General features: G+C 42.4%; 2 protein-coding genes across 13 annotated transcripts in view; one reads left to right on the top strand and one right to left on the bottom strand.

The window, feature by feature from the left end:
• SULF2 (sulfatase 2) overlaps positions 1 to 5597 on the top strand; it is a 65107-nt gene extending 59510 nt beyond the window's left edge. The window contains exons 15-21 of the mRNA XM_082326121.1: positions 1032 to 1091; positions 1530 to 1699; positions 2188 to 2330; positions 2551 to 2674; positions 4000 to 4030; positions 4330 to 4386; positions 5459 to 5597. Coding sequence (XP_082182247.1) covers positions 1032 to 1091; positions 1530 to 1699; positions 2188 to 2330; positions 2551 to 2674; positions 4000 to 4030; positions 4330 to 4386; positions 5459 to 5489 — 616 coding nt within the window. The 3' untranslated portion in view covers positions 5490 to 5597. The remainder of the gene's footprint in view (positions 1 to 1031; positions 1092 to 1529; positions 1700 to 2187; positions 2331 to 2550; positions 2675 to 3999; positions 4031 to 4329; positions 4387 to 5458) is intronic.
• A 2236-nt stretch (positions 5598 to 7833) lies between these two features.
• NCOA3 (nuclear receptor coactivator 3) overlaps positions 7834 to 26397 on the bottom strand; it is an 86634-nt gene continuing 68070 nt past the window's right edge. For 8 of the 12 annotated variants that reach the window (XM_082326115.1, XM_082326114.1, XM_082326110.1 and 5 more), the window contains 15 exons: positions 26050 to 26190; positions 24657 to 24804; positions 23357 to 23745; positions 22218 to 23098; positions 20490 to 20625; positions 19208 to 19396; positions 18429 to 18668; positions 16902 to 17028; positions 16247 to 16418; positions 15156 to 15452; positions 13925 to 14029; positions 13240 to 13465; positions 12848 to 13022; positions 12146 to 12287; positions 9253 to 11141 (listed from right to left, as the gene is read on the bottom strand). In XM_082326115.1, the coding sequence (XP_082182241.1) occupies positions 11130 to 11141; positions 12146 to 12287; positions 12848 to 13022; positions 13240 to 13465; positions 13925 to 14029; positions 15156 to 15452; positions 16247 to 16418; positions 16902 to 17028; positions 18429 to 18668; positions 19208 to 19396; positions 20490 to 20625; positions 22218 to 23098; positions 23357 to 23745; positions 24657 to 24804; positions 26050 to 26190 (3380 nt within the window). In that variant the 3' untranslated portion in view covers positions 9253 to 11129. Of the gene's footprint in view, positions 7902 to 9252; positions 11142 to 12145; positions 12288 to 12847; positions 13023 to 13239; positions 13466 to 13924; positions 14030 to 15155; positions 15453 to 16246; positions 16419 to 16901; positions 17029 to 18428; positions 18669 to 19207; positions 19397 to 20489; positions 20626 to 22217; positions 23099 to 23356; positions 23746 to 24656; positions 24805 to 26049; positions 26191 to 26397 lie in introns of those variants that run through there. The other 4 variants (XR_014229680.1, XM_082326111.1, XM_082326112.1 and 1 more) reach the window with 4 other exon arrangements.

Here is a 26397-nt window from a genome sequence, read left to right as displayed (position 1 = left end):
TAGCATTAAATTAGGATTTAGCATTTAGGATTAATTAATGAAATACCCAGTGTCTGTGCAAGGTAAAAAATTGACTGAAGATAGATAGTTCTTTAATAATTTTATCTTGTTGATTTACTATAAGGATTAAATTTATTAAAGCTCCCAGTAGCATTAATAATTTAGAAGATTTGTTTTGTTTTGAAGGGAATTTTAGTCTGACAACTAACTTAATTCTGATGTACTGCTTAGAAAATCACATTTATTGAACTTAGTTTGTCTTCGCTGATTTGTGTGAGTAGTAACTTTATCACTCATAAAACACTGCCATTGACAGGCTGCTTTGGCTTTTTATAACTTTGCAAACTGCACAGAAAGGAGATTTCTCAAAATCTTGTAAGAGCTTCTGGAGACAGAGCCAGAACAGCAGAGCCACCCAGCTACAGTGTGTGGGTCTGCTTCCACCCTCCGCATCTCCGGGTGTCGTAGGCGCTGCTGGTGCTGGGACAGCTCCAGGCGTCTTGTTAACGTTTTCCTGGAACTTCGGGCTAGTAACAAAGGAGGAAAAACCCAACCCTGCGAAGTACAACTGGCATTTAAATTCTTTCATTCAGAAGGAAAACAACAGGAAGGTGGTATACGCTTGTCATCTTACCATCTGAACAAAGTAGTGAATATTCAGTTGAAGAAATGTTGTAATTGAATGACAAGTCTATTGATTTTACCTGCCCCGTGTAGGGAAACAAGAACCAGTGACAGCTAACACTGAAGATTGTAGCTGGACTCGCCTGTGGCTCCGTGCTGCAGCCCAGGGTCAGGGCAGCAGATGCGAGTTTGCCCAGAGGAGCCGAGGGCAGAACGAGGCACAGGGCGGCTCAGCAGGGCCTGACCCAGCCCAGCGCGGCTGCTTGCTACTCGCCACGCACATGAATACACTGGAGGGGAGAAGTGACACTGGATTACATCTGCTTCACATCCAGTATGGAAGTGTGGTATAAACAGGAGCAATTGTCCCTCCATGGTTCATCACCAATGCTGTTTTTATTTTCCAGTTACCATTCAAAACACAAAAGCAAACTGAGGCACAAGGGATCGAGTCTTCATCCTTTCAAGTAAGTGAAGGCCTGTTCCTTTGAAAGGGGAAATGCAAAGACGTTAACATTTGGTCCATGCACACCGGTTACAAACTAAGCAAAAGTAACTATTTCATTTATCCGGTATTAAAAAGAATAAACACGCAGACACTTGGGCAAGGAACTAAGCCTGTGTTGAAACGCTTGTAAATTCGAGATAAGGGTCTTGGTTTGGGAAATGTCACATCACAGACTTCAGGCAAGCCTATAAAACCCCTTTGGCTTCACTTTTTTTTTCAGTGACATGGAATTGTGAAGAGTTATATCCGGAGACATTTGGAAGAGAAGCCATTTAATTAAAAAATACCGGTTATTTCTTTCCTTTAAAGCAGCTTATTTTATTAGCTGCTTCATTTTTTTTTTAGGTGTGTTCAAGTATAACAGAGTCTGCATGACCCTAATGTTTCATGTGTGCAGGAAAGCCCTACAGGAGAAAGACAGGCTGTGGCTGCTTCGAGAGCAAAGACGAAAGAAGAAACTGCGCAAACTGCTTAAGAGAATAAAAAATAACGACACGTGCAGCATGCCTGGACTGACCTGCTTCACCCACGACAACCAGCACTGGCAAACTGCTCCCCTGTGGACATGTAAGGATACTGTAAACTACGCAGTAGGTAGGCGGGTACTGGCTAGGCTGGGCTAGGATTCTGGGTTACTGGAAGTTACTGGTACCATTAGTTACGTAGCCAAAGCTACGCAGCCTTCCTCATACTAAGTAATCTCTGTTTCAGTGTTGGCGTTATCCTTGCACAAAAGACAGGGGAGTTAAAAACAAAAACAACTGCAAATAAAAACCTACCGGTATTGTGTACAGTACAGTGATGTGTAGTATCGCACCATCTGGAATGTTTCCCAAGCAGAGGAGACACGGAAAGCGATGAGCCAAGATGTCGCTTAAATGAGCCCTGTCGTGTGGGTTAGGTATGCACAGAACAAGAAGCTGATGCTGGAAGGCATGCCCTGCTTTAGAGCTCAGGAGCTGGAGAGAGTAACTGTCTATGAGTAAAGTAATGCCATAAACAGTGCCGAAGACAGCAGCGTGTCGCTTACGTCTTTATAACTCTTCAATTTGCAGTGGGCCCTTTCTGTGCCTGTACCAGTGCCAACAACAACACATACTGGTGTTTGAGGACAATCAACGAGACCCACAACTTCCTGTTTTGTGAATTTGCTACTGGATTTTTGGAGTATTTTGATCTCAATACCGATCCATATCAGGTACCTGATCATAGAACAGCTCTAGAAATACATCATTGTGCCTTGCTGATGATAAATTGAAATAGCGCAGTATTGGTGCAGGGTGTAGATAAGGCCTAAATCATTCAATGTAGCACGATTTGCCGCCTTTCCTGTTACAAATACACCGCACGTATTGCGTATATGACAGGTGCCAAACCACAGAGCAACAGTTATTAACGAGAACCCCTGTTTATTGCAGCTCATTAATGCAGTGAATACGCTAGATAGAGACGTTCTCAATCAACTGCACGTCCAGCTCATGGAGCTAAGAAGCTGCAAAGGGTATAAACAGTGCAATCCAAGAACGAGGAACATGGATCTGGGTAAGCGCCTCGCCTATTACACCCAAAAACTCCCCAAAAGAAACGGGGCTCGCTCTTACCACGACGAAACTTGCATCAGTCAAAAGGATTTTAGTATTTATTGATGCTAGGAATGTCCTGCTGAGGCTGATGGCTGCATGCTTGAATTTTTGTATTTGTGCCATTTGTGTTATGTTACTTAAATGAAGAAAGATATTGAACAGCGTAGTGAGGAGTATTGCTGAGATGCAGGGGAAGGAGATGAGGAAGGAACAAAACTGGTGAAAGAGGGGAAGAGTACCCTAATAGCCCCTTCCAAGTTCATGGACTCATAGGACAACTCAAGTTGGAAGGGACTGGTGGAGCTCATCTGGTCCAAACTTCTGCCCAACGCGGGGTCAGCCGTGAGGTCAGACCAGGTTACTCAGGGTTTTATCCAGCCCCATCTTGAAAACTTCCAAGGATGGGCACTGCACAGCCTCTCTGGGCAACCCGTTTGGCAGCTGAGTTGCAGCATTCCAACCGAAGGCACAATTTTTAGAAATTCTTCTTTTAGGCAGGTTCTTATAAACGGGCTTAAAAAATAACTTGAACTTCAAAAGGATGCCAGTCCTTAAGCTGATCAGTTTTCCTCTCCCTGTGTTACTGCAAGGTGGTTGTGAAATAATAGCACATCTAAGAAGGGTTGCATTATGCTACCAAAAGATATGCTCTTGTAACTATGGATTTCAATTCCCAAAAGCAAAATGGGCCTGTGCTCTTGTTCTAGGGTAGTTTCATCATTTCCTGTCATCCCTTAAATCTTCTCTGGGCTTACTCAATGGATCTGGTTTTTATACTGCTTGTGATTTTTTTTAATGTTTAATGATGATAGCAAGCCAAAAGGTAGTTACTTGTATTTCTTCTTTTTAAATTGCATTTCTTATACCCCTTTGTACAATTAAGTTGACGTAAGAAATGCTATTTTTAAAACCATATAGCCTTTAGAGCTTGAAGAGCCCCACCCCAAAAATACTGTTATCCCCCTGAGCCCACAACACTGTTTCAGGCCCTGGTTAGGACGTGCACCACACAGAGCTCTACACTGCGACATCCACAGGGTCTGGCATCTAAACGCACCACCAAAGGACATCTCCAGAACAGTTTCAAAGATACCTATCCCACTTTACAACCTATTTTACCTAGACTAAGGGATTAAAGATGAAAATAACCGCTCCAGTTAACATGTATGGCAATACACGTTAATCTGTTAATATTCTTGGGTCTTTTTTGAAACTGTGCCTTACCTGATACCTTATTCTGTTGCAGGCAATGGTTAGTAACGTTGTTAATTTTTCCTCATCTAGGACTTAAAGATGGAAGCTACGAGCAGTACAGGTACATTTTTAAAAAATAGTTAAATTATTATTATTCTTAAGTACTATCTTCGTGCTAAAGGAGCGTGGGACTGAGAACCACACGGCCAGACACTGCCTGGAATGGCGTTCGCAAGGTCTTTCCGTCCCCGTTACTTTGAAATACTGGAGCTATTTCTATTTCGGTGTTACAGCATGTTCTGATCTTTGTAGGCAAAATTCAGGCTAAACTCTTCTCCTTCCTCATCTTGCAGACTGTAGTGCTGGTGGTTTTCTTGGTGATGGTTAACCTTTTTTCTCCTTTTGCTGCTTGAAAATTAGGCAGTTTCAGCGTCGAAAGTGGCCAGATGTGAAGCGACCATCATCTGCCAAGTCACTGTGAGTTGGGAGCAGTTCACAAAAAGCTTTTGCTTACCTTTCCTTTCCTTTGCTTCTCTTTCTGCATGCAGCACCTTTTTTAACATCATCGTCTGTTCTCATGGAATGCTTACGTGGGAAGTCCTCTAAGTTTTGCAAGCAATATGATACTGCCGCCATTACAGCCAGCTACTGCTGCGCAAACCTCTTGGTACCGGTTTTCTGGGAATCTAGGAAGGTTAAGGTCAAGGCAATTTCTAACTTGAGCAAAGGTGGCTGCTCAGTTGAAGAAACCAATTATGGTTAACTGCCCTTAAAACTTAAGACTATTATGTTGGGTTTGTCTAAATTTTTAAACTTGTAGCAGCTACCTAGTGGTCTTTCACACCATTCAGAAAGAAGAAAGCTGACTGTAATTTCTCAGAGCGTCACATCTTTTCTTGCTCTGTATCCAGCCACAGCCTCATGTGTTGTGAGCGAAGAAAGCACGCTAGAACAGAAAGCAGACTACAAGACAGATCTGTACATTTTGTTTTATTCTGGCGTTATACTAAAATCTAAGATTGCTTTTTGCTTACTTAACTAACTGCCCTTTAAAGCTTGAAGATGATATTCAGTTCTTAACTTGCCAGAACCCAAAGGTGAGATGTAAAGACATGAAAAACAGTTACCTTTGCCATGCCAGTTCCTGTCTCCGAGCCTCCCCTTAAAAAGAAGGTCGAGACTTCAGCTCATTCAAAATCGTAAGGCGCGCTCAAATTGCGCAGTGACAAAACACGTACCGGTGCCTTCACGGGCACGGGCTGGCATTCTCAACTCGCCCAAGAGGATTTGCTCATTTAATGGCGGTATTTTTATTTCTAGTTGAAGAGCTCCAAGCCTGGCTTTAGAACCAAAATGAAGCTAGAATTCATGAGACACAAGTGGAAGTTTTGAACATGGGTGGATTGTTTCTGTGATCTGCCTGCTGTATTTTTATAGGTGGTCCACAGTGTTTCAGTTCTCTTTTCCTGCATGGAACCATTAAAAATATCTTTCTAACCACTTCCTACTGGGATGTTACACACTGAATCGTGTTTGTTTTATTTTAAAGAGGACAACTGTGGGAAGGATGGGAGGGCTAACCTCCCCCAGCTGCTGCACCTCCATGAGGACACACACGGGCCAGAACTTGAATCCATGTACAGACTAAATGAAAACGCGTATGACTTCAGAAAGCATTACAATGTTAGCCTGGAGGACTGGATAAACGGTGAGGCTGAAACAGATAAGAGTGTTTGCACTGGTGAGTGAGTGAAATGACGGGAAGCGCTGTCAGAAATACAGGTCTCTGAAATCCACTATTGTACCTGCTTTTTGCTTTGGATTATACCTCACCTGCTTCACAAGGCATTTTACTTCAAGAAGACACCACTAACACTGATCCAGGAATCGGCGGAGGCGGCAGTACGGCCGCGGCCCGGGAGGACTGCCATCCCGGGGGCAAAGCGGGCACAAAGGCAGCGAAGCCAACTTCAAAGGGTTTTCCGTTCAACTCTATCTTCAGGTGTCAGGAGAAAAACTTCAAAGCCAAGTATAACTCTAAAGCGGGGTTTAGAAAACGTGGACACTGGTGCTTCTAACTGGGGTGAAGGTAATGGTGGGAAAGACCTTTGAAGAGGCAGGAACTGAAGCGAGCGGCATGGAGTATTCCCAACACCGTGGCATTTCTCACCTTTCCTCTGAGGATACGTTTTAGCTCCACGTCTCCTTGTCCATCCTATTGCCACCTCTAGGAAAGGTAGAGAAAATCTTGACTAACAGGACGCCAGGTTTTTGGAGGGGTTGTGTAAATATTGATCGACATACTGTTTGAAAATAAATTCCTTCAGGTTGTGAAGAATTTTGTTAATAAAAAGAGTGGAATGCCCACACACCATTTCTCAAAATGTTACTTAATGTTGCATAGTCCATTTCAGAATTTATCCATTTTTAAAAGTACTGAAAAGTTTCAGTAAATGTACATCTTAAATTTTAATGAAATCAGATTTGTATGAAGTTTTTTTATGTGGTAATATTATATTGTATGTTCAAAACCAAAACAATTCCTTTGAGAAAGCAGCATTTGCTTAGTAGTGTAACTTTTACATTTATTTTAAAAAAAAAGGCAGCTCCAAGAAGTTCAATACTTGTAGCCAATAAAGAATAATCTAGTTATAGTTCAGTCTACAAAAAAGTGATGTTCTGAATGACAGCTGTTGTTTAAAGGCTTTTGAAGGGAGAAAACATCATTTTCCTAAGGAAGCACAGTGTACAGAGTCTATTTGAGTACTTTCATAGAGACGTTATTAATTAAATGCATTGTAGCACAGGCACCAGCCCCAATATTTGTATTTATAATTTTTTTCGTGTTACTCTGCTACCTGTTGTAAAGGCACAGGCAGGAGGGAGCTCGCGGACAGACTCGACCAACTGTGGCCTTCACTCTTAACAAAGAGGGACTTTTTTTTTTTTCAAAACAGAAACTGTAACTCGCACTTCCAGAAACAGCGTAAAAATACAGAAATTCTTTTGATACCTTCCCTGGTTTTGCACATTTTGCAAGCAGAATTGCCTCACAAGGCACGGAGAAGTCTGGTACCACCCCCCATACTCCAAAAATATATTTGAATTTAGGAACTGAGAAAAAAAAAAACGCTCAGAAAGTGGCAGCGAGGTCTTTCGTTGGATGTGCTCTATAGTACAGCTAGGCTTGAGCTTGTGTTTGTATCACGCGTGAAGTCGTCAAATACACTTCCCAAAATCTTCTTGCAAGTTTTTTTTAATTAGGCGAGGAATATATGATTGTCTGTCTGAATCTAGCCGTAGATTTTGTTTATAACCTGTTACAGATTTCATGGATTACCAGAAACATCTGCTAGATGAGGAGTCCCGGATCCATACAAATAAGTGAAAAATACTGAATTTAAACTCACCAATAGTAACACATTTTTGCTGCTTTTCATAGGAAAGTGTTAGCTGTCTACCGTTCCCAGCGAGTACGCAGGAGGAGGACGAGGTTAGAGTAAAAAAAAAATGTGCGCTTACCTTTTTTGTGTTGGGCCTGCAGTCTTTACCGAAATCCTGCCGGGCCAGCGCTGCCGCTCCCGCATCAGGTGGAAGCTTGAGAAGTGACCGCGTCCCTTTACACAAAGCGCGGAGCTGCGGGACCTGCCCGGGCCGCCAGCAGCAGCGGCCGTTCTACGCAGTGTAGGCTGTCGCCAAGCTACGGGGGAGCTCCCCCCTCGTCTCCGTTCGGCTCTGCTAAGGGCCGCTCTTTAAGTGGAAGACGACGTAAATTCCACTCGGCGTCGGCGCAGCTTCAGTTGCTAAATGGGTCTCGTGGGTGGAAGGCGTGAGCTGGCGCTCCCCGAGCTGCTGGGGCCAGCTCGGAAAAAAGCAAAGTCCCTTGCTCTGCACGGCTTTCCTCAGGGATGGCACCGGATTTTCTGGCCTTTCCAGGATACGGTGATCGGCCTTCCAAGTATCGGACAGCTAATACACTGCGTCACCAAGCTCTGATTTTAAATAGAAACCTTTATTTACATTATTATTAACATCCAAACACAAAAATCAGAAGAGCAGTAATACCTTACAACCAACTCTTTTATAAATCAGTCCCCATGATTTTTCTGGTTTGTAACATAAAGATACAGATATTTCAAGCAATACTTAATGTAAACTAAACTTAAATGCAATTCTCAATACTGTATGCCTTCTCCTGAGAATTTTTTAAAATATTGCTCTCAGAATTACACGGTTTCATACTTGCTGTATCATTCCGTCACCTGGTAGTCTGCACATAAATTCTAAAATAAAATGTGTGCTAATGGGTACAACATTCAAATAGTTTTCTCTTACGACTGGAACACGGTCCTGATTTTCTAATGTTAAAAGCAGTATTTTAGGCCAAGATTGGAAAAAAAAATACTGCATAGGAATTTTACAAGAAGATGGTTTCTGTGATCAGAAGAGTAACAGAGACGCGGAGCGAACCACGCTCGGGGGTGGCGCGAGCCAACTGTTCCCTTGCCGTTGACAAATGGTCCCCAGGTGGTTTTTTTTAAAAACATTCAGAAAAATCTGCTGCTCTAGAACCAAAGCCGAACTGGTGCAGATACCGAATGTCAGCAGATGCCAAGGTCAGGTCCATTCACTGCAGTAGGTAAGATTTTCAAACTCCATGTGGTAGTTAGTTAGGATCAGTGCTGCCAAGAAAGATGTCATCGACGCATTTTAAAAACGCCCCCCTCCCCCCCCCCCCCCTTCATCAAGTTTAAACTAAAAATCTTTGGATTCAGCGAAAAAGTCGGTACTGGAAAGCTCCAACATTCGAAACACAGCTGAGAAAGCGAAGATCCGTTATAACACAGTCAGGTACCAGTTATACGTAGATGTATAAATAGAATTACTCATTTAAAAAAAATTAAAAGGGCACGATGTATAAAGTAGTACGTAGTCTCAGAGCTCACCTAATGAAAGCAATCGGGGTTTGTAGTTTCCATCAATATAATGAACAACTACAAAATATCAAGATTGTTCTACTCTGATCTGCTCTAAAAAGCAAGGGATTGTTGCCTTCCAACTTCAGCAGGCAGCACTTACTCAACAAACAGATATGTTCCAAGAAAGCAAAAAGAAGATAAAAGTTCCTTAGGCTTTTAAAAGTTTTGCATTAAAAACCACACGTGAATGGGACTGAAGGTTTCAGATAAATACTGTCGCTGGCCTACCCTAGGTACTCGGTGCTGACTGCAGAGCCAGGGTTGCATGAAGTAGATCGACTGAGCCTACCTTCCCTTTGCAACACGGCTGGCCGGACGCCAAGGATCAACTTTGCGAGAGTATTTCTAGTTAAAGTTGTTCCTATTAAAATGGAAGATCACTGAATATTCTGAACAGTAAACCCACCTCTTGCTTACAGTAACAAGAAGAAGCACTCAAGAACACAGATTGGTTTTTTACTCACTCGGGAGAAGTCAGTTTTCCATTACACAGCGAAGAACAGAAGCGAAGCACCGCACATCTGAAACATTTCGGGGTGGCCCCGCAGGGAAGGTTCGAGGTTCGCCTCGTCGAAACTGCCTGCAACTGGAAAAGCTGCAAAGGGATCTGCATTTCGGGGAACCCAGCGAGAGGGCGGGGGACCTCTCAGCAAACAACAGGAATGAATTTGTAACCAGGCGTAAATACTGATATGAGCGAAACCTGCTTAGAAAATACATTCATCACTGGTAGAACAATCCAAGGAGGTGCAGGCGTTGGGTTAAAACGTGGCTTAATATCCTGAAAGATTTCTGGCTGTCATGTAACAACAAATATTTTGCAACAGACAAACTTTTTTGCAGAACATTTAGAGTCCATGAGAATTGACCAAAAAAGACACGATCCGGATCCATCAGCTGAAAAGGCGACGTATTGCAGAAAGCCGTGACCGTCCCGGCAGGTCGGCAGCATCTCCCGACGCAGAGCCTTTCTGTCAAACTGCCTCACGTAAAAAGAAACGTAACAAAGTGCTCACGGGTGGAGAAAGCATTTAACAACTGGTCTTTTATAAAAGGCTATACGTTAAAGATGTAAAAATAAATGAAGTGTTGAAGACCAAAGAAGAGAAGGATGTGGGCCAAAGTCACCCGGCTTCAAAGTCATTAAATTTAATTACGAAAAAAAAATTCTATTTGGACCTCAACTACACTGAGTTTACAGAAATCAATTTTGTTAAATATTTAGCTTCACAAACTCTGCAAAAATGAGTTAGTGACCTACAAAAGTCATATATATAATACATTATCTTAAAGATCGTATTTACAAAATCTATTCACAAAAAGACTGCAAAATTCTGATTCAGACTGCAGTGCCTTGCCTTGAGTTTTCTGAAGTTATTTTCAAAAAGATGAAAGATTATTGCTCTAATTTCCATACACAGAAAACATCACATTACGCAGTCTTTTCAAATAATTCTTAAGAGATTGTGTTGAGAAGGAACACGAGTACACCCTACCTTCATATTAAGTCCTTATCAAAGATATTGCATTAATCCATTATATAGTCTTTTATAAAGTGCACTCAGCTGCACATCGATACGTAAATATTAGTCACAATTGTGTTTAAATAATTTAAATTTATTCTCCTCTCTTTTTACCCCTTGGCTTCAGTGGGCAGGATTTTGGACTAGTACGTGCCAATTCGGTTTGCACTGCTACTTTGCTGGGGGCATCCTGACTCTCGGGGGTAGGAGACTGAAAGCAGCATTTATATTCAGGAATTCCTCTAAAGGAGTCAAGGCTAGGAACTACATTCTCTGTCAGATATCGTTACTAGAGAAATCAGAAACTTCTCACCACCGTGACTTCTCCAGGCACTTTTGTCTGCCTGTAGCTGAAGGGCTTTGACAGCCACAGTAGATCGGTACGGTCTGCCAGGAGCCTGCCCGTCACGGAGCTACGGAAACGCCGTTGCCAAGTTCACGTCTCCAGAGGCAGAGTGCCGAAAATATTTCTGACCTTTTTTGTACACCACAATATACAGTAATAGAGAGACTGCTTCTACTAAAGCGGGTTTTGTGTTTGTTTTTTTCTTTTTTTCCTCTGAACGAAGTAACTGAGGACACCGCGGTGATCACCGGGAAACATCGCTTATGTCCGTAAGGCCGGCGCTGGCTGCCGTGAAGAATGCGCGGCTTTCCGTTATAATATTAGTGCATCATGAATACAGCGCATTCTTGTTTGAAGAGATGGGTCTAGGTGTCAGCAGTATTTCTGTTGAAGGAAAGAAGAAATATTCATCAGAGAAAATAAAAACACCTTTGCTGAAAAAACTGGTCAACATACTGCATTTCGAAGAGGAAGGTAGTGACAGTTTGTAAGCAGAACAGCATTTTAGTGCTTCACTTTGAAGACAAATCTGTAGAAAAGAAACGCCGTCCTAGAATTTCCTAACCACTTTATTTGGCTGTCTTTCACTGTATGGCGTGGGGCTGGAAAATCTGACATTTCCCCTTCGTTTCCCCCTCTTTATAAACGGTGCCTGTTACGTCAACGTCCTCCAACACCTGACTCATCCCCCGGAAGTTCTCAGATTATTTTTGCTGCTTCCTTAGGTACCTTACACAAAATTTCACGGGTACTTTCTACTTGAATATAATTTAGCTGATCTCAATGTTACATTGCTCATCCCTGGTATTTTGTGGAAAGATTACGGCCAAAGTACATTTAGGATTTCGGCCGCCTTGGCGGTGCCTGTCATTAGCTCATTTTTCCCTTAACTAAGGGGCCTAAATTTTCCAGTTTCTTGCTCTGCACACACAAGCTCCTGCAAGGTGTTACAAGGGTAAGTGTCATCATCAGCTTCTGCCAGAAGAAGGGTGCTGCGCCACCCGGATCCTTGGTCTGACCCACGAGAGCTGTTGTGTGGCGTCTTTCACACCTGCTGAAGGCGCTTCGCACAACCTCCGTGGTTTGCTCTCGGGGGTCTCTCCAGGCTCAGAGGTATTGAAGCATCCTTGGGGCAGTTTAAGCCTTGATCCTACCTATGATACTTCAAAGTCAACAGCTAATCACAGCATGCAGCTTGGGTTCATCGTGGATTTAAACAGCCTCAAAAATAAGGTACCGCTCGGGACATACAGATGGTAGGTCCACAGATGTAAACAGGAACAGGATAACCGAGACCAGGGCTGTGCCAGAGGAAGGGCTCGAGGCAAACCGTACGCAAGGCGAAACGAGCCAACAGGTCTTTTCATCGGTCTTTGCGTTCAGCTCACCTGGTCGGGGCCCATGGGCAGCCCTGACATGGGCATGGTGTTGATATTCATCTGTCCCATATGGCCGCCGCTGCCATTCATGTGCATCATGCTGTACGCTGCTGGATTACCTTGATGGCTGAACTGCTGCTGCGGGAAGGAGCTGAAGCACAAAAGGACAAATCGAATTACCTTCCGAGAAGTTTCCACGCTGATATATTGCCTTCCCTGCGCCAGCTCTCAACACGTGAAAGATAAAACTACTTTTACATTTACGTGTTTCTATCTAATGTCTGTTGAACGTAGAAACAGAAATTTCCCTCCCAAAAGGCATTTTGAATGTTTAGATACGCACAGAAGTATGTGTATGCGTTTCCTATTGTAACCTTTCTGGAGGCTTCTCTTAGGGCTGTACCGCCCACCGTAACACTGCTCTGAACTTTGTGTTTCCCCCAAGTTAGTTTTTCAATAGTCAAAGACTGAATGTTGCTTCCAGTTACAAAGACTGCAGAGGTCCAACACGAATAACTGAGCGATGCAGCAGATACATTTCATCAGTCTGTTTGCTAAACCGGCAGGATCGAGGACGATACAGACACCAGAGATGTCATTATTTTCCCCTCTTCTAAATCCTTTTCCTACTACAAGCTATTGAACGTAGCTTCTACTTTCAACAAAATGAAAGACGATTTTTGAGCTACAGGTTGTAACTGTGAAGCTCACCTGCTCCTGGCCATGCTCCCCGACGGCCAGCCCTTCATCTCCGGGGACTGGTACATGGTTGCTGTCTGAGGATGCTGCATCATAGGATTCTGGGAGGGTCCGATTCTCGATGACATCATTGGGTTGGGAGGGCTTGATACTCTGCCGAACGCAGGATCAGGTTGTGGGCTTATTCCTTAAAAGACGAAGGACAGACAACATCCTTCAGTTACCGTCACCTGGTACTTTCAGTTCATCTTCTTGCAATGATGGGAAGGGAAAAAGGCATCCTTTTTTGTAGAAGTATTTCCCATTTTCCAGAATGATTGGTATTTAGGTAGTTTGGATTAAAAACAAATTAAGAAAGGGAAAGGAACACCCGACAGACAAAAAGCCCACGTTAGTACTAGTACCGTAACTGGGTGGGTAGGGGAACTGCTGTGGAGGAACTTGAGCCATCGGAGGGCCCGGCAGAGCACTGTCCATGCTTCCTGAGGCAGTCACGTTTGGGGGGGGGCTGAAGGCCTGAGGCTGCTGTTGCTGCTGCATCATCATTGCCATCCTCTGTTGTCTAAAATGATGACTTATTAGCTCCCTGTTACGCTGAGCCACCATTTGAGCATTAAGAAAACCTTGCTGCTATCCCCCAAAGAAAAGAAAAATCATATTAGAAACACTTTTACAAAGGAAATCACGTCAATCAAACCACCTACACTCTTTGTAACTAAGACCCAGCTTATCCAGTACCAGAACAGAAAGTTAAGAAAACCCACAGCCAGTCCAAAAATCATCAAAATATCAGACACAGGCTTTCATTAAGTTGTCGTTAGTGCTAAACAAATGATAAAGTAAATTAGCTACCATGGGACAGACTACTGGCACGCTGTATTGACAGCATGACCTAATGAACGAGTCCCTCTGAAATCTCACGAATGAGAGAGGTAAAAACCCACCTTTTCTACATTGTACAGGGCAAAAAAACAAAACAAAAAGGAATGCTGTGGAACCATGACAGAAGGTCCAAATTCTAAACAGAGGTGTAAAAGATGTGGCTATTTAAGAACTACTGTTCAGATGGCTGCTGTGCCCCTCACTCACCTGCGACCCCACCTGTGCCTGCATAACCGGTCTCATCACTGAGGTACCACCGCCGACGGGATTCTCCATTTTCATTTCAAGCGCTTGACGGGTCTGATTCATAAACTTGGAAAGAGACATTTTAGCACTATTAGCTTGAAAATAGCGGTATCTGAGCAAAGTAATGGCAACTCCTCCAAAAAACCTTCCTTACAGACCTCCTGAATCCATAAAGTGCAATGGTTAATTTTTGCCTTGTTTGACGTACCTGAAGCGCCAAATTATTTGGTTAAGCAGCTCAAACGCACACAAAAAGAAAAACCCTCCAAACAGCGCAGCACTAACTCGCTTTATTTTTCTCTTCCCTTGAAATGAGCACTTTTTAAGAATAAGTATATAGCAGACTATCTACTTGTTCCAAATCAAGTTTTGGGCAGAAGGGTATAACCACTAGCTTTGATTAAAATAATAAAATTCTGTCTCCTTCCCTCTCCACCACACACCCCCACGCAGACTGAATCGGCGTCACAGAACAACCAAGAACGAACGCAGTATTTCCTAAGGGTGAAACGTTGCCCTTCCACGCCACACAGCTCGATCTCGGTTTTCCGAGTTTTATCGGTACGTTGTATTTGATCTCAGGCCTGCGTTTTCACATGGGGAACTCAATGCTGAAATCATGCAGCAGTTTCTTAAGCAGTGCTTTCAGCCCAGTGTTAAGATCTACGTGTCTGTATCTGCTCTCTCACCTTTCATTCTACGAGAATACCTAAAATGACATCACATCAATAAATGGAAAGCAAACTACAATCCAGTCTTTCAATAAACCCAACCGATTAGTTAGAAAACATAGTGAAAAAGAAGTAACGTTTGATTTACAGGAGAAGCGCAGCTGCCCGTTCAATGGTACCAGTGAGATTCAGAACAAACGCTAACTGGTAACAGGGGTAAGAGGTCCCCCGGAGCTACGCCGCACGAGAGCGCTGGGTTAAGTAGCGCTGCTGCTGCGGGAACCGATCCCACCTGTAGCTAAGGAGGCTGATGAAGGAGAAACCCTTGTCCTAATAAAGGTTCTTTCACTCCTACAGCCATCAGGCACTCGGTGTGAAAAGCACCGGCAAAATGAAAGATCCGTCCTTCCACTCATCTGCTGTAACGTCAATTTTCATATTCGTGAGGCAACACAATTCGGTGTGCGCCTTATTCCATTCCGAAACAAGAAGAAAGTGTAAACGCAGGAGCAAAAGATTACCTGCTGCCCCTGAAGCCTCTGCTGGAGCTGCATGCGGAGCTGCTTTGGTGTATTGCTTCGAGGTCTCATCACATTTGCTCTAGGATGCATACTTTGAAGTGGAAAATTGCTCTGTTGGCTCATCTGATTCATCACTGAATTAAAGGACGGCTGTTGTCCCTGAATGTTACTAAAGCCTCCTGGCATTGCTGCCCCTTGCCCTTGATAGGGCTGACCATATAACGAAGGCTTCTGGTCAATCATAACTGGAGATTCCTGACCTTGAAATGAATCTTGTTTGGGTTCCAAAGCTTGTCCCTTTCAACAGACACAAAAGTGTTTTCACTAGCAGTATATTCTTTAAGTAGGAATTCCTAAAGAAACGATAAAGCTAACACAGCATACAACAACCAATAGTTTCTTGGGCAGGACATAGCACGGACAGATTACTGTTAGTTTTGTCTCCAGACGAATGAAATAGCAGAATTTATTATTAATAATAATAAGAGATTTTTTTAAAATCGGTTCTGCTGCACACTGCTTACATAGGCAGAGCAGCATCATTATTCAAGCCCTTCCGCGCTTTTAAGCTGCCATTTGCACAAATGACAGCGTGATTTTGTGGGTTTTAGCAAGTTCCAAATTATTCATAGAATTTCTTGTTCCTGTTTGCTAGCCATGCAAATTCAAGCCGGAACCGGAGGAGAGGGAAGTGTCCTACTCACTAACGCGTCACCGCCAGTCAAGTATTTCACAACCCAAGCTCAGCTGACAATAGTTTACTAAAGAAACCCAACACAAGTCTCTGCTTATAGAATTATAATGATTTACACCCAAAAAGACCCCCCTGTATACCAAGGCATACTACAATAAACTTAGATATCTAAGAAGATGCCATTTTATGTTTTTGCAATGCACGAGAAATTTAATCAACACTGAGCTGCTCCAGTGAAAATCGCTACTCGGTGTAGATGCTTCCAAGGCAGATTTCGGGAAATGAAGACAAGGAGGTGAGGAGACAGAGTGAGGGAGGAGGCCCTCTTCGCTTTCTTTTCAAGTAACAAACCCGCACAGGTTTTGGGGAAATAACCGGCCCAAATCTGTTCACTCACTTGGTTTACAAGGTCAGGAATTCCCAAGGCTCTGTCTATTTCTTCCAGACCGGTGACGTCCGTGTTACTCAGCAGCGTGTGCAGCTGATCCAGCAGCGCCCTTTCGTCGTTCTGGCCCTCCATGCTTGGTGCTGGACATAAGAGGTCGTCCAAAGAGTTTCTAACTAATTGTCTATAAACGTAAACACATTACAACCGTTATGGACGATAAAGGCATAGACATCATTTTTATGCAACATATTGACCTGGAGATGATGAAGCAGTATAATCGCCTGGAGGCTGAAGTAAGACTTAAGGACTGAAGTGCCAAATTTAGGTCCTAAAATGTCAGTCAGCTGCCACGTGTCCTTGCCCACATGTAAATTCTGTTTTCTCCTGGCTTCTGCCTATGCCACAGAGACATGATTTCACATTTTCCCACCTCTTTTCTCCGTGCCTCCCAGCTCAAAGACTGCTTGATCTTGTTAGCAAGGCCTTTTGTGGAGCTGGGTTAAAAGATACCCAGTGTCCTATCAGCAGCAGAAATGGAAAGAGACCCTGACTCCCATCTGTTATCCCCACTGTATATCCTACATTCATTTTTTTCCAGGTCTTAAATTCTTCTGACAGTGAGCAGTTGTATTTAAACTTATCTTAAAACCTTCCCCAGTTCTACCTGTTTTGTGACCCCCGCGGCGCTTGCTCCATGGACAGCATGCTGTCAGGCCACGATCCCGGCTGGTTAGACGGTCCTGGCTGTCCGTACGGATTCCCCCCCATGCCAATGTTTATCTCACTTGGCCCTGCAAGGGAAAACAGTTGTGTGATTTTTAAAAACAAGAGGTGTCCTCTTGCTCTCCCAGGGTTCACATAACGCATTGGGGATGATCACGCACTTTGGCAAGCAGCTTCACGCGCTTTCCGTGAGCATGTTTTGAAGTGTATACATGCATAAACTCACACTCGAGAGAATTTCAGAAGCGTAACAGACCGCAGATTTAAATACGCAGCAATCTAAAGCTGCTACCCTGTTAGGGCAGAGTCGCCATTTCTAATCCTAATCCCCTAAAACAGGCACTCGACAGACACAGCAGCTTTACATCCAAAAAAAGAGCGTTTTCTGGCCAGTGACATCTGGGTACTAGCAGACAGACATCGCCACGGTGACACCAACAGCTGGCATTTTAAACTCCAAAACAGGGTGAACATCAAAAGAAACAGAAGGTTCGTAACAACGTTTTGCTCCTTGGGAGTACGCCCCTCCTTCTACCTGTCCAGAGGCGTTCAGCACTACACAGGAGGGTTTGTGGCATCCCGTCATTTCCCAGCATTTGTCGGAATCGCCTAGCAATAACCATTTCTAGGAAGCCAAGCCGAGGAATTCTGACTCCGTCAGGACTGCACAAATTTCGTCCTCATTTAGCCTAGTATCCACAGGCCACACTGAAACAGTAAGTCTGCCTAAGAGAACTGGTAACAGCCCTGGTAGCCTTCCACAATAAAAAAGGAAAAAAGGAATGCCACTGTCTGTTTTGGCCCTTTCGGGCATGCCGCCACTGGCGCATTAGACAGGACAATTTCAGCTCTAGGCTAAACCTTTGTTAGAGATACAGAACAGAAAAAAAACACAAGCTTTAAGACTCTCTTCATATTTTAGACATGCAGCTTATTTTCTCCCACGCAAACATGAATACTTAGAACAGAACCTGTATTTGCAATGTGGTTTTATACAAAATTTGGATACTCCATGTGAGAAGAATTTTGAAATACTTAAGGAATTAAGCTTTAAAAAACTCTGATTACCAAGAAGTTAACAGCAAAAAAAAAAAAATCTATATCAAGTACAATGAATTAAATTAATCAGAATGCCAGTATCTTCAAACATAATTATAGATGGCATTTAGCTCCTGGAATTCAGCAGAAGAGTACCGCACTAAAGAAACACACAGAAATTATCCCCCCAAAATCTGGAGACTCGGCACGAATTATCTGCGTATGAAACACACAGGTATCACCAGAAGAAAACAGAAAGAACACCAAAAGGTCATCAAACGTCCCAGTCAGTGAACAGCAGCAGTCTTCACCTCAAAAAGCCTTTGGATGAAAAGGTAGCGTCCTACCAAAACCGACAAGATTCTGATGCCGAACGCTTACTAAGAAACCAGTGGGGTTGTGCTAGGACACTACGAAGCGACGAACTTACTCATGTGAACCATCTGCTGCTGCAGCATCGGCCTCGCACCGGGTACGCTGCCGGAGCGGGCGGGCAGCCCAGGCACGGCGCCGCCCGCCGGGGGCCTGGCAAGCGCCGGGCCAAACTCGGGTCCTGCTCTCAGCATGGCGGCAGAACTCGGGGGTTCCAACCTGGTCACCTTGGAGTTTGGCAAACCCCAGTCTCCCGACTGATGCTGACTCATCGCTACGCTTCTGTTGGGAGCACTTGCTATAACGAAGAGCAGAAAATACCATCATTTTTCATCTAGAATACGTTACATATTTTGGTTTTAGAATTATTTTTACGGGGTTTGGTTTTGTTTTACCAACAAGGACACCTGCCAATGACAGCGCAATTCACTGAACTCCAACAAAAGCATCTAAAGCTTACCACGCCAAGCTCTAAACCATCAAACAACTACATTAATCTGAATATATTTAAAAATATTAATGACTGACTGTCACTGTGACCTGTTCTTGCTTCTATATATCAAAAATCTATTAAATTCAAAACTCAAAATACTAAACAATAATTTAACTATTAAACAAAAGTAAAGTACTGGTAATAATACACAGATGGTTAACAGTTATGTTCTTATAATCTTAGCTAGGGATAATAATTAAAAAGTATTTACATGCTGATGGTAAAATTAATGTTCTTCATCGTTAAGGTTTCTTCTAACCAAAATTCGTATTAAAATCTTGCAACGTTTTTACATAAAAGCTATTTCCTTTACAATGAGATCTATTTGTACACAATCAACAAACCCAGATTTGCTCCAAAGTTTTCCTGGTTTTCGATCCTCCTTGGGCTTCCACCCATCAAGTTTTGCTTTTGTAACATGGAGAAGGCAGTGACATTCCTCGCGGGAGCACCTGAGCCCACGGGGCTGTCTAAAGACACGGCTCTGCTGAAAGGTGGGCGGGCAGCCTGCACAGACTGCGGACTCCTCATACCTGGTAAAAAATTAAATGTTTTAAATAGAAAATACCATTAATGACGTCAATAAATAAGCCTGATCTGTTTATGGGCACACATATTTGACCCTCAACAAGCCAGGAAGTTATTGTGCTCATGTTCTCACTGCACAAATCACATTTTGGGTACACTGCTAGGACCTGTTACAGGAGAAGCCAAATGCAGTTCCCTTTGGCCCGAGACATAAAAAGGTTCATTTTTAATTTAAGTTCTGTAATGAACCACGGTTTGAACATTTTGAAACACGCCAGTATTACAGACTCCCTGATGTATGTGAGGGGACTGCCCAGCCCTTGGGCAACTCTGACACGGAGAGAGGAACAGGTCAAACGGTTCTGCCGGGGGCAGGCCGACTCCAGGCGCGGTGTGCTCCTGCGCACGCTGGTTAACCCAGAAATCGCCGCGCTCCGCAGCCAACCGTGCCAGCGGCCTTACGTCTTCTTGTACCTGTTTTTACACTTCTCATGATCCATGTTCCACCTCCTCAGGTTACCTCAGCAATCTACTGCCCTACGTAACAGAGACGACCGACACCATAAAGGGAAGTGACAACTGCAGTGACGCTGGTCTGTTAGCAAGGTTATCCTTCCCTCCCACTCAGCTTCCTACTCAGGGCATTCCTTTCAATGTCGAGGAGGAGCACTGATGAGAATTTGCGGGCCGCAAGATGTTTTCGCATAGAATAAGTGGGAAATCAAAAGCTTGCCACCGATCCCATATTATTTCCCTAGTCATCTGTAAGGAACGGAAATTCTCCATTTTAATTTACAACTCACAAAACATTTTTCCTTTGTCTTGTCTCTGAGAAATCTACGTTAGACAAACGCAGAAGAAACCATAAAATAAGAAACTGAAGTTAACGTTATTCATGGGATACACAGTAGGCGAGTGCTGTCAAGACAGCGAATAGCCTGTGAAAGCAGAATTAGCCATTTTGCATTACATTTGTCCTTGAAGGTATAGCAGATCGAGAAAGTATTCTCTAAGGATTTGGGGATGCATCATGTTTACATCAGGTAAGAAGAAAACACTAATTTTAAAACCAAAGTGACATTAGATGAAATTCCTTACCCAACAGGGCGTTTCCTTGGAATACTGCTTGCTTTGTTCCAAGGTTATTTCCATTTGCAGACATAGCATTATTGTAAAACTCTGAACTAGTCAGATCACCTAGAATTGCATCCAAATTATCCAGGTCTCCACTCATCTGAAAAAGATGCAGTAAAATACCAAGGTTATTTACTATCGTATGGCTGTCCTTCAGCTTTTATTTAGCTCCTCGCTAATCTTAAAAGATACAACTGAAATGTTTTAGTTCACTGGCAGTACCTTGGGCTACCTCTCAATTTCCAAACAACTTCAGGTATCATTTATCTACTTTTTTTTTTTTTTTTTTTTTAAAGAGTATTTTGCTTGGCTAATTTTGAGAATTAAGAGAAACCGGAGGTACACATAAGTAAAACGAAAAGCGCCTTTGAATATAAACATTTCAGTCATCACAAATTACAAAGATAAAAACACTAATGAGAGCAAACAATGTCAAGAATGCGTACCAATCCCTGATAAATAATGTGTGTGTCATACAGAAAAAGGCGAGCTGGAACACCAGTAACCACACCACCACGTGGAAAGTACCCACAGATTCTTCTGGTCAGTTGGAGCCCTAACCTTCCTTTAAAATGTGTCTTTAAACCAGATGCAGTTTTAACAGAAAAAGAATTGCACATATAGTGCATTCGTATCGTCACAAAACAAGCTTCTCTGCCGCCGTTAATCGGGTCTCAGGAGCGAGGACTGAAACTACGCCTTGGGTACCAACACACAGGCGTCGGTGACTTCTCCACAAGCGGTACTCAAAAACATGCTACAAGGTGTTTCATTTATAGTCAGCCATTAGCTGATATAAAAATTGAGCAGTAATTTTTTATTTACATAGTTATTGCTGACTTGGGAAATTCAAGTTCTAAGCTATCAACGTGTTTTCAGTAAACTCTGCCACGCTGACCACTATTATTTGCTTTGAAGCAGTTCCAAATGTGACTTAGGAACTAAATACGAAAGAAATATTATCTACACTTTATAATGGTAAGAACAGCTGTCCCTAACACGCGTGCTGCTGCTTTCAGGAGAGTTGTTCCGTGGTAATAGTTTGCCATATCATGACATTTCTTGGAATTTCAACTCTAGAAACATTGAAACAAATAAATATACATATATTTACTTGAATGCTGAATACATATGTATTTGGCACAACATTTTTCCCTCATTTAAGGAAAACAAAAAAAAACAAAACAGAGTGCTAAAACCAATCAATGAGCTAAAACCAATCTATAGCTATTTTAAGTATTACCCATTTTTGTGTACGGTTTATATTTTCAAAACGAAATCATGTTTTACCTTTTGCTATCATCTTGCCAACTAATTACAGAGGCGGTTACAGCCCCGTTTCCTAATAAGCCATAAAAATAAACATGTGCTATGTGAAACAGCAGATGTTAAAGATCTGATTTTAAGGAATAATTTGTAAATATACGCTACCTTAATTGTACCATAACTTAAAGGTAGCATTAGCCCAGGACTTCAGCACAGCACATCTGATTACATACATATCCTGTAGTTCTCTTTCTTTGTGCCTTTTCACTGACAGTAACGCCCGGGCGCACAGTTTCACACCATCTGCACAGAACTTTCCAGGAACGTTCACGCACGCACACTAAGGAGAGTGTTCTGTATTTAGCCATTCGCTGTAATAAGAAAATATCGGCTTGGTCACCACCATCATTTTACATTATACCGTACCTCCTCCGCTGGTTCCGTTTTTATTTTCATGTCTTTTTCTTGACTAGAAGTAGGAATTGTAGAACTACTGCATTGTCCCATTTTATTATCCGCACTTTCTACTTTAGGCTTCACCTCTTTGGAAAGCGGGTCCTTAACATCGTCTTTATCTAACAGGTATCTGAGCAAAGCATTGTTTTCCTTCTTCTTTGGGCTCAGTTGCTCCTGTTTGACGGTGCCTTCTCCACAGGGGGCTGTATTACCAGCATCATGATACGTGTCTTTACCAGTGGCTTCAGCTGTGATCTTGGCTACCTCCGCAGGAGAATTACCATTCTGCAGCAATTTATGTAAAATCCTATGCTTCTCTTGCAGCAGCGACCCATGCATGTTTGAGGAGGAAGACACCCCTCCAGATGTTGACGAGGAAACTCCTGAAGGACTGGTAACGTTGGTAGAAGATTCTTTACAATTTGAGTCTAAAGGTGAGTTTGATGCTGCAGAATGTCCTCTTTCATCTGAGGAGCACGTGAGCAGCTGAAGCAGTTTTTTGTGCCCTTTGCTTTCAGATGGTCCTCTCTGACTTTCAGATGCCTCCAGATTTCCCTCTTTACTATCTTTTTCGCTAAGGAGATCCCTGCTGTTTGACTGGCAGATGGAACTTTCCACTTGGTTCTGTTCACAATACAAACCAGAAGGGCTTTTGGAGTCCTGGGTACTCGTTTTGCTTTGCTGAGCTATGCTCATGTTTGGGGAATTATCCAACTTTGGACCCGGTGAAGAAAGCGTTGATAAAAGGGAAGTTCCAACACCCTCGCTAATGGCCTGAAGAGCACTAAGAGAACTGCTGGAGAAGGTGCTGTTGCCGGCGTTGCTGGCAGATCCCATTGGAGAGTGCATACCTGTATCACACGGCAGAGATCAAACGGATCAGACTACAGCACTGTCTGTATCTGCTTTTCCTGTGGATGATATATGACTGCCACGTTGAGGTAATTATTCTAGAATACATTTTTACCATGAAATTAGGTGTACTACATTTAAGTAACACATACAAGATCTTATAGAACTGCTAAAAACAATGAAAGATGGAATTCAGATAAAAGTGAAAAGACAGCTTTTAAAAAAAAAAAAAAAATCTTATCGCAAAAATAAAATACCTGTAACTGGAGAAAACTGGTGTGAACTCATTTTTGGACTCCCCCGATTCCTAGGAGATATCATGAGATTCTGTTGGTTGGAAGTTAAACCAGGACTACCGTGTGGTGGGCTACTTATATTTAACCCATAATTGTTGTTCTGATAAGCAGAGGACTGCATGCCGGGTCCAGAGCTCACCGGCCCCATATTACCCGGGCCTCCATATCGCGCGCTGCTGAGCTGACCCACTGCGTTGGGATCTCCCAGACCGTAGCTCCTGTTCTGCATCGCCACGCCTTGACCAGGTGACATGTTCATAAGACCACCAACGGGATTTGTGTTTCCAGGCACAGGTGTTCTGATGTTTTGCCCAACTGAATTAGGATTTGGCCGATATCCATTTTGTTCTCTGTAAGTTCAATGACATCCCCAGAAATCCCAAGAAAACAAATTAAAACCTTATTTGGAATCAAGTGCTACAAAGACAGAATAACACTATTAAATAATTTTCCAAATATTTTTTCAAAAAGAGCAGTGAGAATTCAAGCTTCCACAAAAGGAGAACTAAGCCATGCCTCTCATTTATCCATTACAGAAGCGCTTGGCCCTTCGGTGATCTGAGTTGTAAGTACATACAGTATCACCCCCTCAAAAGGCCGTCATCAGCCATCATTAGTCAGATTTATCAGTTTAACCATCTTCCTTCTTTTAGTCCCTTCCTGAGTCAATGCACCACACCATTCTGCTGCGCACACTAACCCCGAACAACCTCAGCTACTCCTTTTCCAGCATCTGGAGGCTCTTTAATGCCAGAAGCAGACAGATTCCCTCCAGGGCGGCGTTTCACTTATTCTTGCAATCAACAAGATCAGGTCAGGGAAGTGCTATTTCAGGTGCATTTAACTTTGAGACATCAGTGACGCATCTGAGGGGGTTCTGTTGTCTTTTTAATTGGCTTGCAATTAAGAAGAGTAAGATAAAGCATGTAACCGAGCATTTCTATTTTCAGTGTTTCATCATTATAAATGTTAATCCAAAAGAATAATGAATACCTAATACAGGCTCCATGGAGGTACTGAGGAAAAACCCCTCTTTTGACTGTGACTCTTTCCGCCACACAGTTAAGTGGGGAGCGTCAGCGTTAGGTTGACACATTTATCTGTATGCTATGCAACTCTGCTTCCCAAGTTATTCCCCCTCTGTTTGAGTTTTAATCAGATAAAATATTTTGGTATACTGTTTTTTTCAGGTATCTTCAAGGTCAGATATATTTTTAAAAGCTATGACACTTAAATGACAAACAGATACCACTGATTTCACCTTTGAAGAAAGTGGGTAGAGACAAATCCATGGCGGTCGTTAGTTACAGGATTTCGAAATAATTTACTCTTTGTTTGCGCTGTCACTATAGTACCATCCGCTAAAGAAAACCGATACAATGGGGTTTCAGCATGACCTTGTGTATAAGCTGTAAAGGAAACACACAAATACCGTTCAGCTTTTAAAACCCAAGAATTACTAATATGCACTTTACAGTTTTTTAACACAATACTCTTCATTTGCTGAAGATTTAAAAAAAATTAAAAAAAAAAAAAAAAAAGACAGACCCAAGATAGATATTCAGAAAAAGGAAGTATTTTGCATTTTCTCCTAAATGAGTAGAGGGAAGATAAAAGCAAACAAGATTATTTTGATGCTTCAGTATTCTGTGCTCACCACGCACAGCTGGCAAAGTTCGACATTTGGTAACGGACTTCCAAGGTGAGGTTAGTAGGGTTCCATGGCTTCTCCTTGGGGAGAAGGACTCATCAACACTTAAATATTAATTGCACTAAAATATCCAGGTAATTAATATGGAATAGAAATGAAACTTGGAAGCCTTCAGATGAAGTGTTTTTAAGTTTAGAAGTTTTATTTCAATCAAAAAATTGTGCAATCCACTGCTTTTAATCTGAGCTCCAGATTTCTTGTTATTTCAGGATTTATTTAATCAGTTAAGTCGAAGAACTTCCAATGGAACGGAAACTCCAGTTTTTCCCAGCGTGAGTTTCTCTTTTTTTAATATCCCGTCTACTTGAATTACTTTGTGAATCCTTAAAAAGGACTGGAGTTTAGAAAACTTAGAAAATGCCATCTTTCTCACTGACGACAGTGGCTGTACTTCACTTTCTCTATCAAGGTTACCAAATTAGCATTACAAAACACGTAACACTGGAACACTGAAAACAGTTTGAGCCCTTGTGTCTTGAATAAGAACAAGGCATCAACACAACTGTTACCACTTTTAGTGAGCTATCCTTTAACAAAAGAAAGGCTGAATCACAATAAAAAGAAAGTCAAACTACTATTAAACAAAGGTAACAAGCTAATGATAATTAAGGATTACATATTATTACAGAAATATAGCTGTCATCATCATTGCTATATCCATCTGTAGAAAAACAGATTACTTCAGGCTCCCGGATCACGTATCTGATATTTTCCATGGAAATTGTCAAAAGAGACACGTTAGAAAAACCAAATAACTTCCATCAGAATTTCTGTTTCTCAAGAGATCGTTCTCCTTCAGCTTGTAAATATGAGTCACAGCAATTAACACTAACAAAAAATATGAAAAAAATGAACACAGGTAGAACTCAGCATTTTTGTTTTCTAGAAAAAAACGCGGCCACTAGGAGAAGCAGTACGACCAACACTGCAAGCAGATTTTTACCTTCATGATAGTGGCGTTTGTTTGACCATGCCTGTCCATCATTATGGCATAAGAACCTCTGAATACACCGACGAATTATATCTTCAAAGCCAGGTCTCATGGAAGACCGTAAGGAGTTTGTATCAATGTTGACAAGTTTGCCTGTAACAGGAAAGAAAATAGACAAGTTAAACTCTTTATGACTATGACAATCCTTTTGTATAAATACGGAACATTTCAGAAGGCTCCAATATCAGCCTTTTAATTGTTCATCAGCCTAACACCAAATTTGGAGTATGCAGAAGTTACGTTTATGAATTATCTGCCATGTGAGAATGTGATGCTGCTGTTGAAATATCAATATTCAAA

This window comes from Platalea leucorodia (assembly GCF_965183815.1).
Source record: "Platalea leucorodia genome assembly, chromosome: 13".
Taxonomy (NCBI): Eukaryota; Metazoa; Chordata; class Aves; order Pelecaniformes; family Threskiornithidae; genus Platalea; species Platalea leucorodia.
Note: the sequence above shows the minus strand (reverse complement) of the source record. Positions and strands in the feature narration are given on the sequence as shown.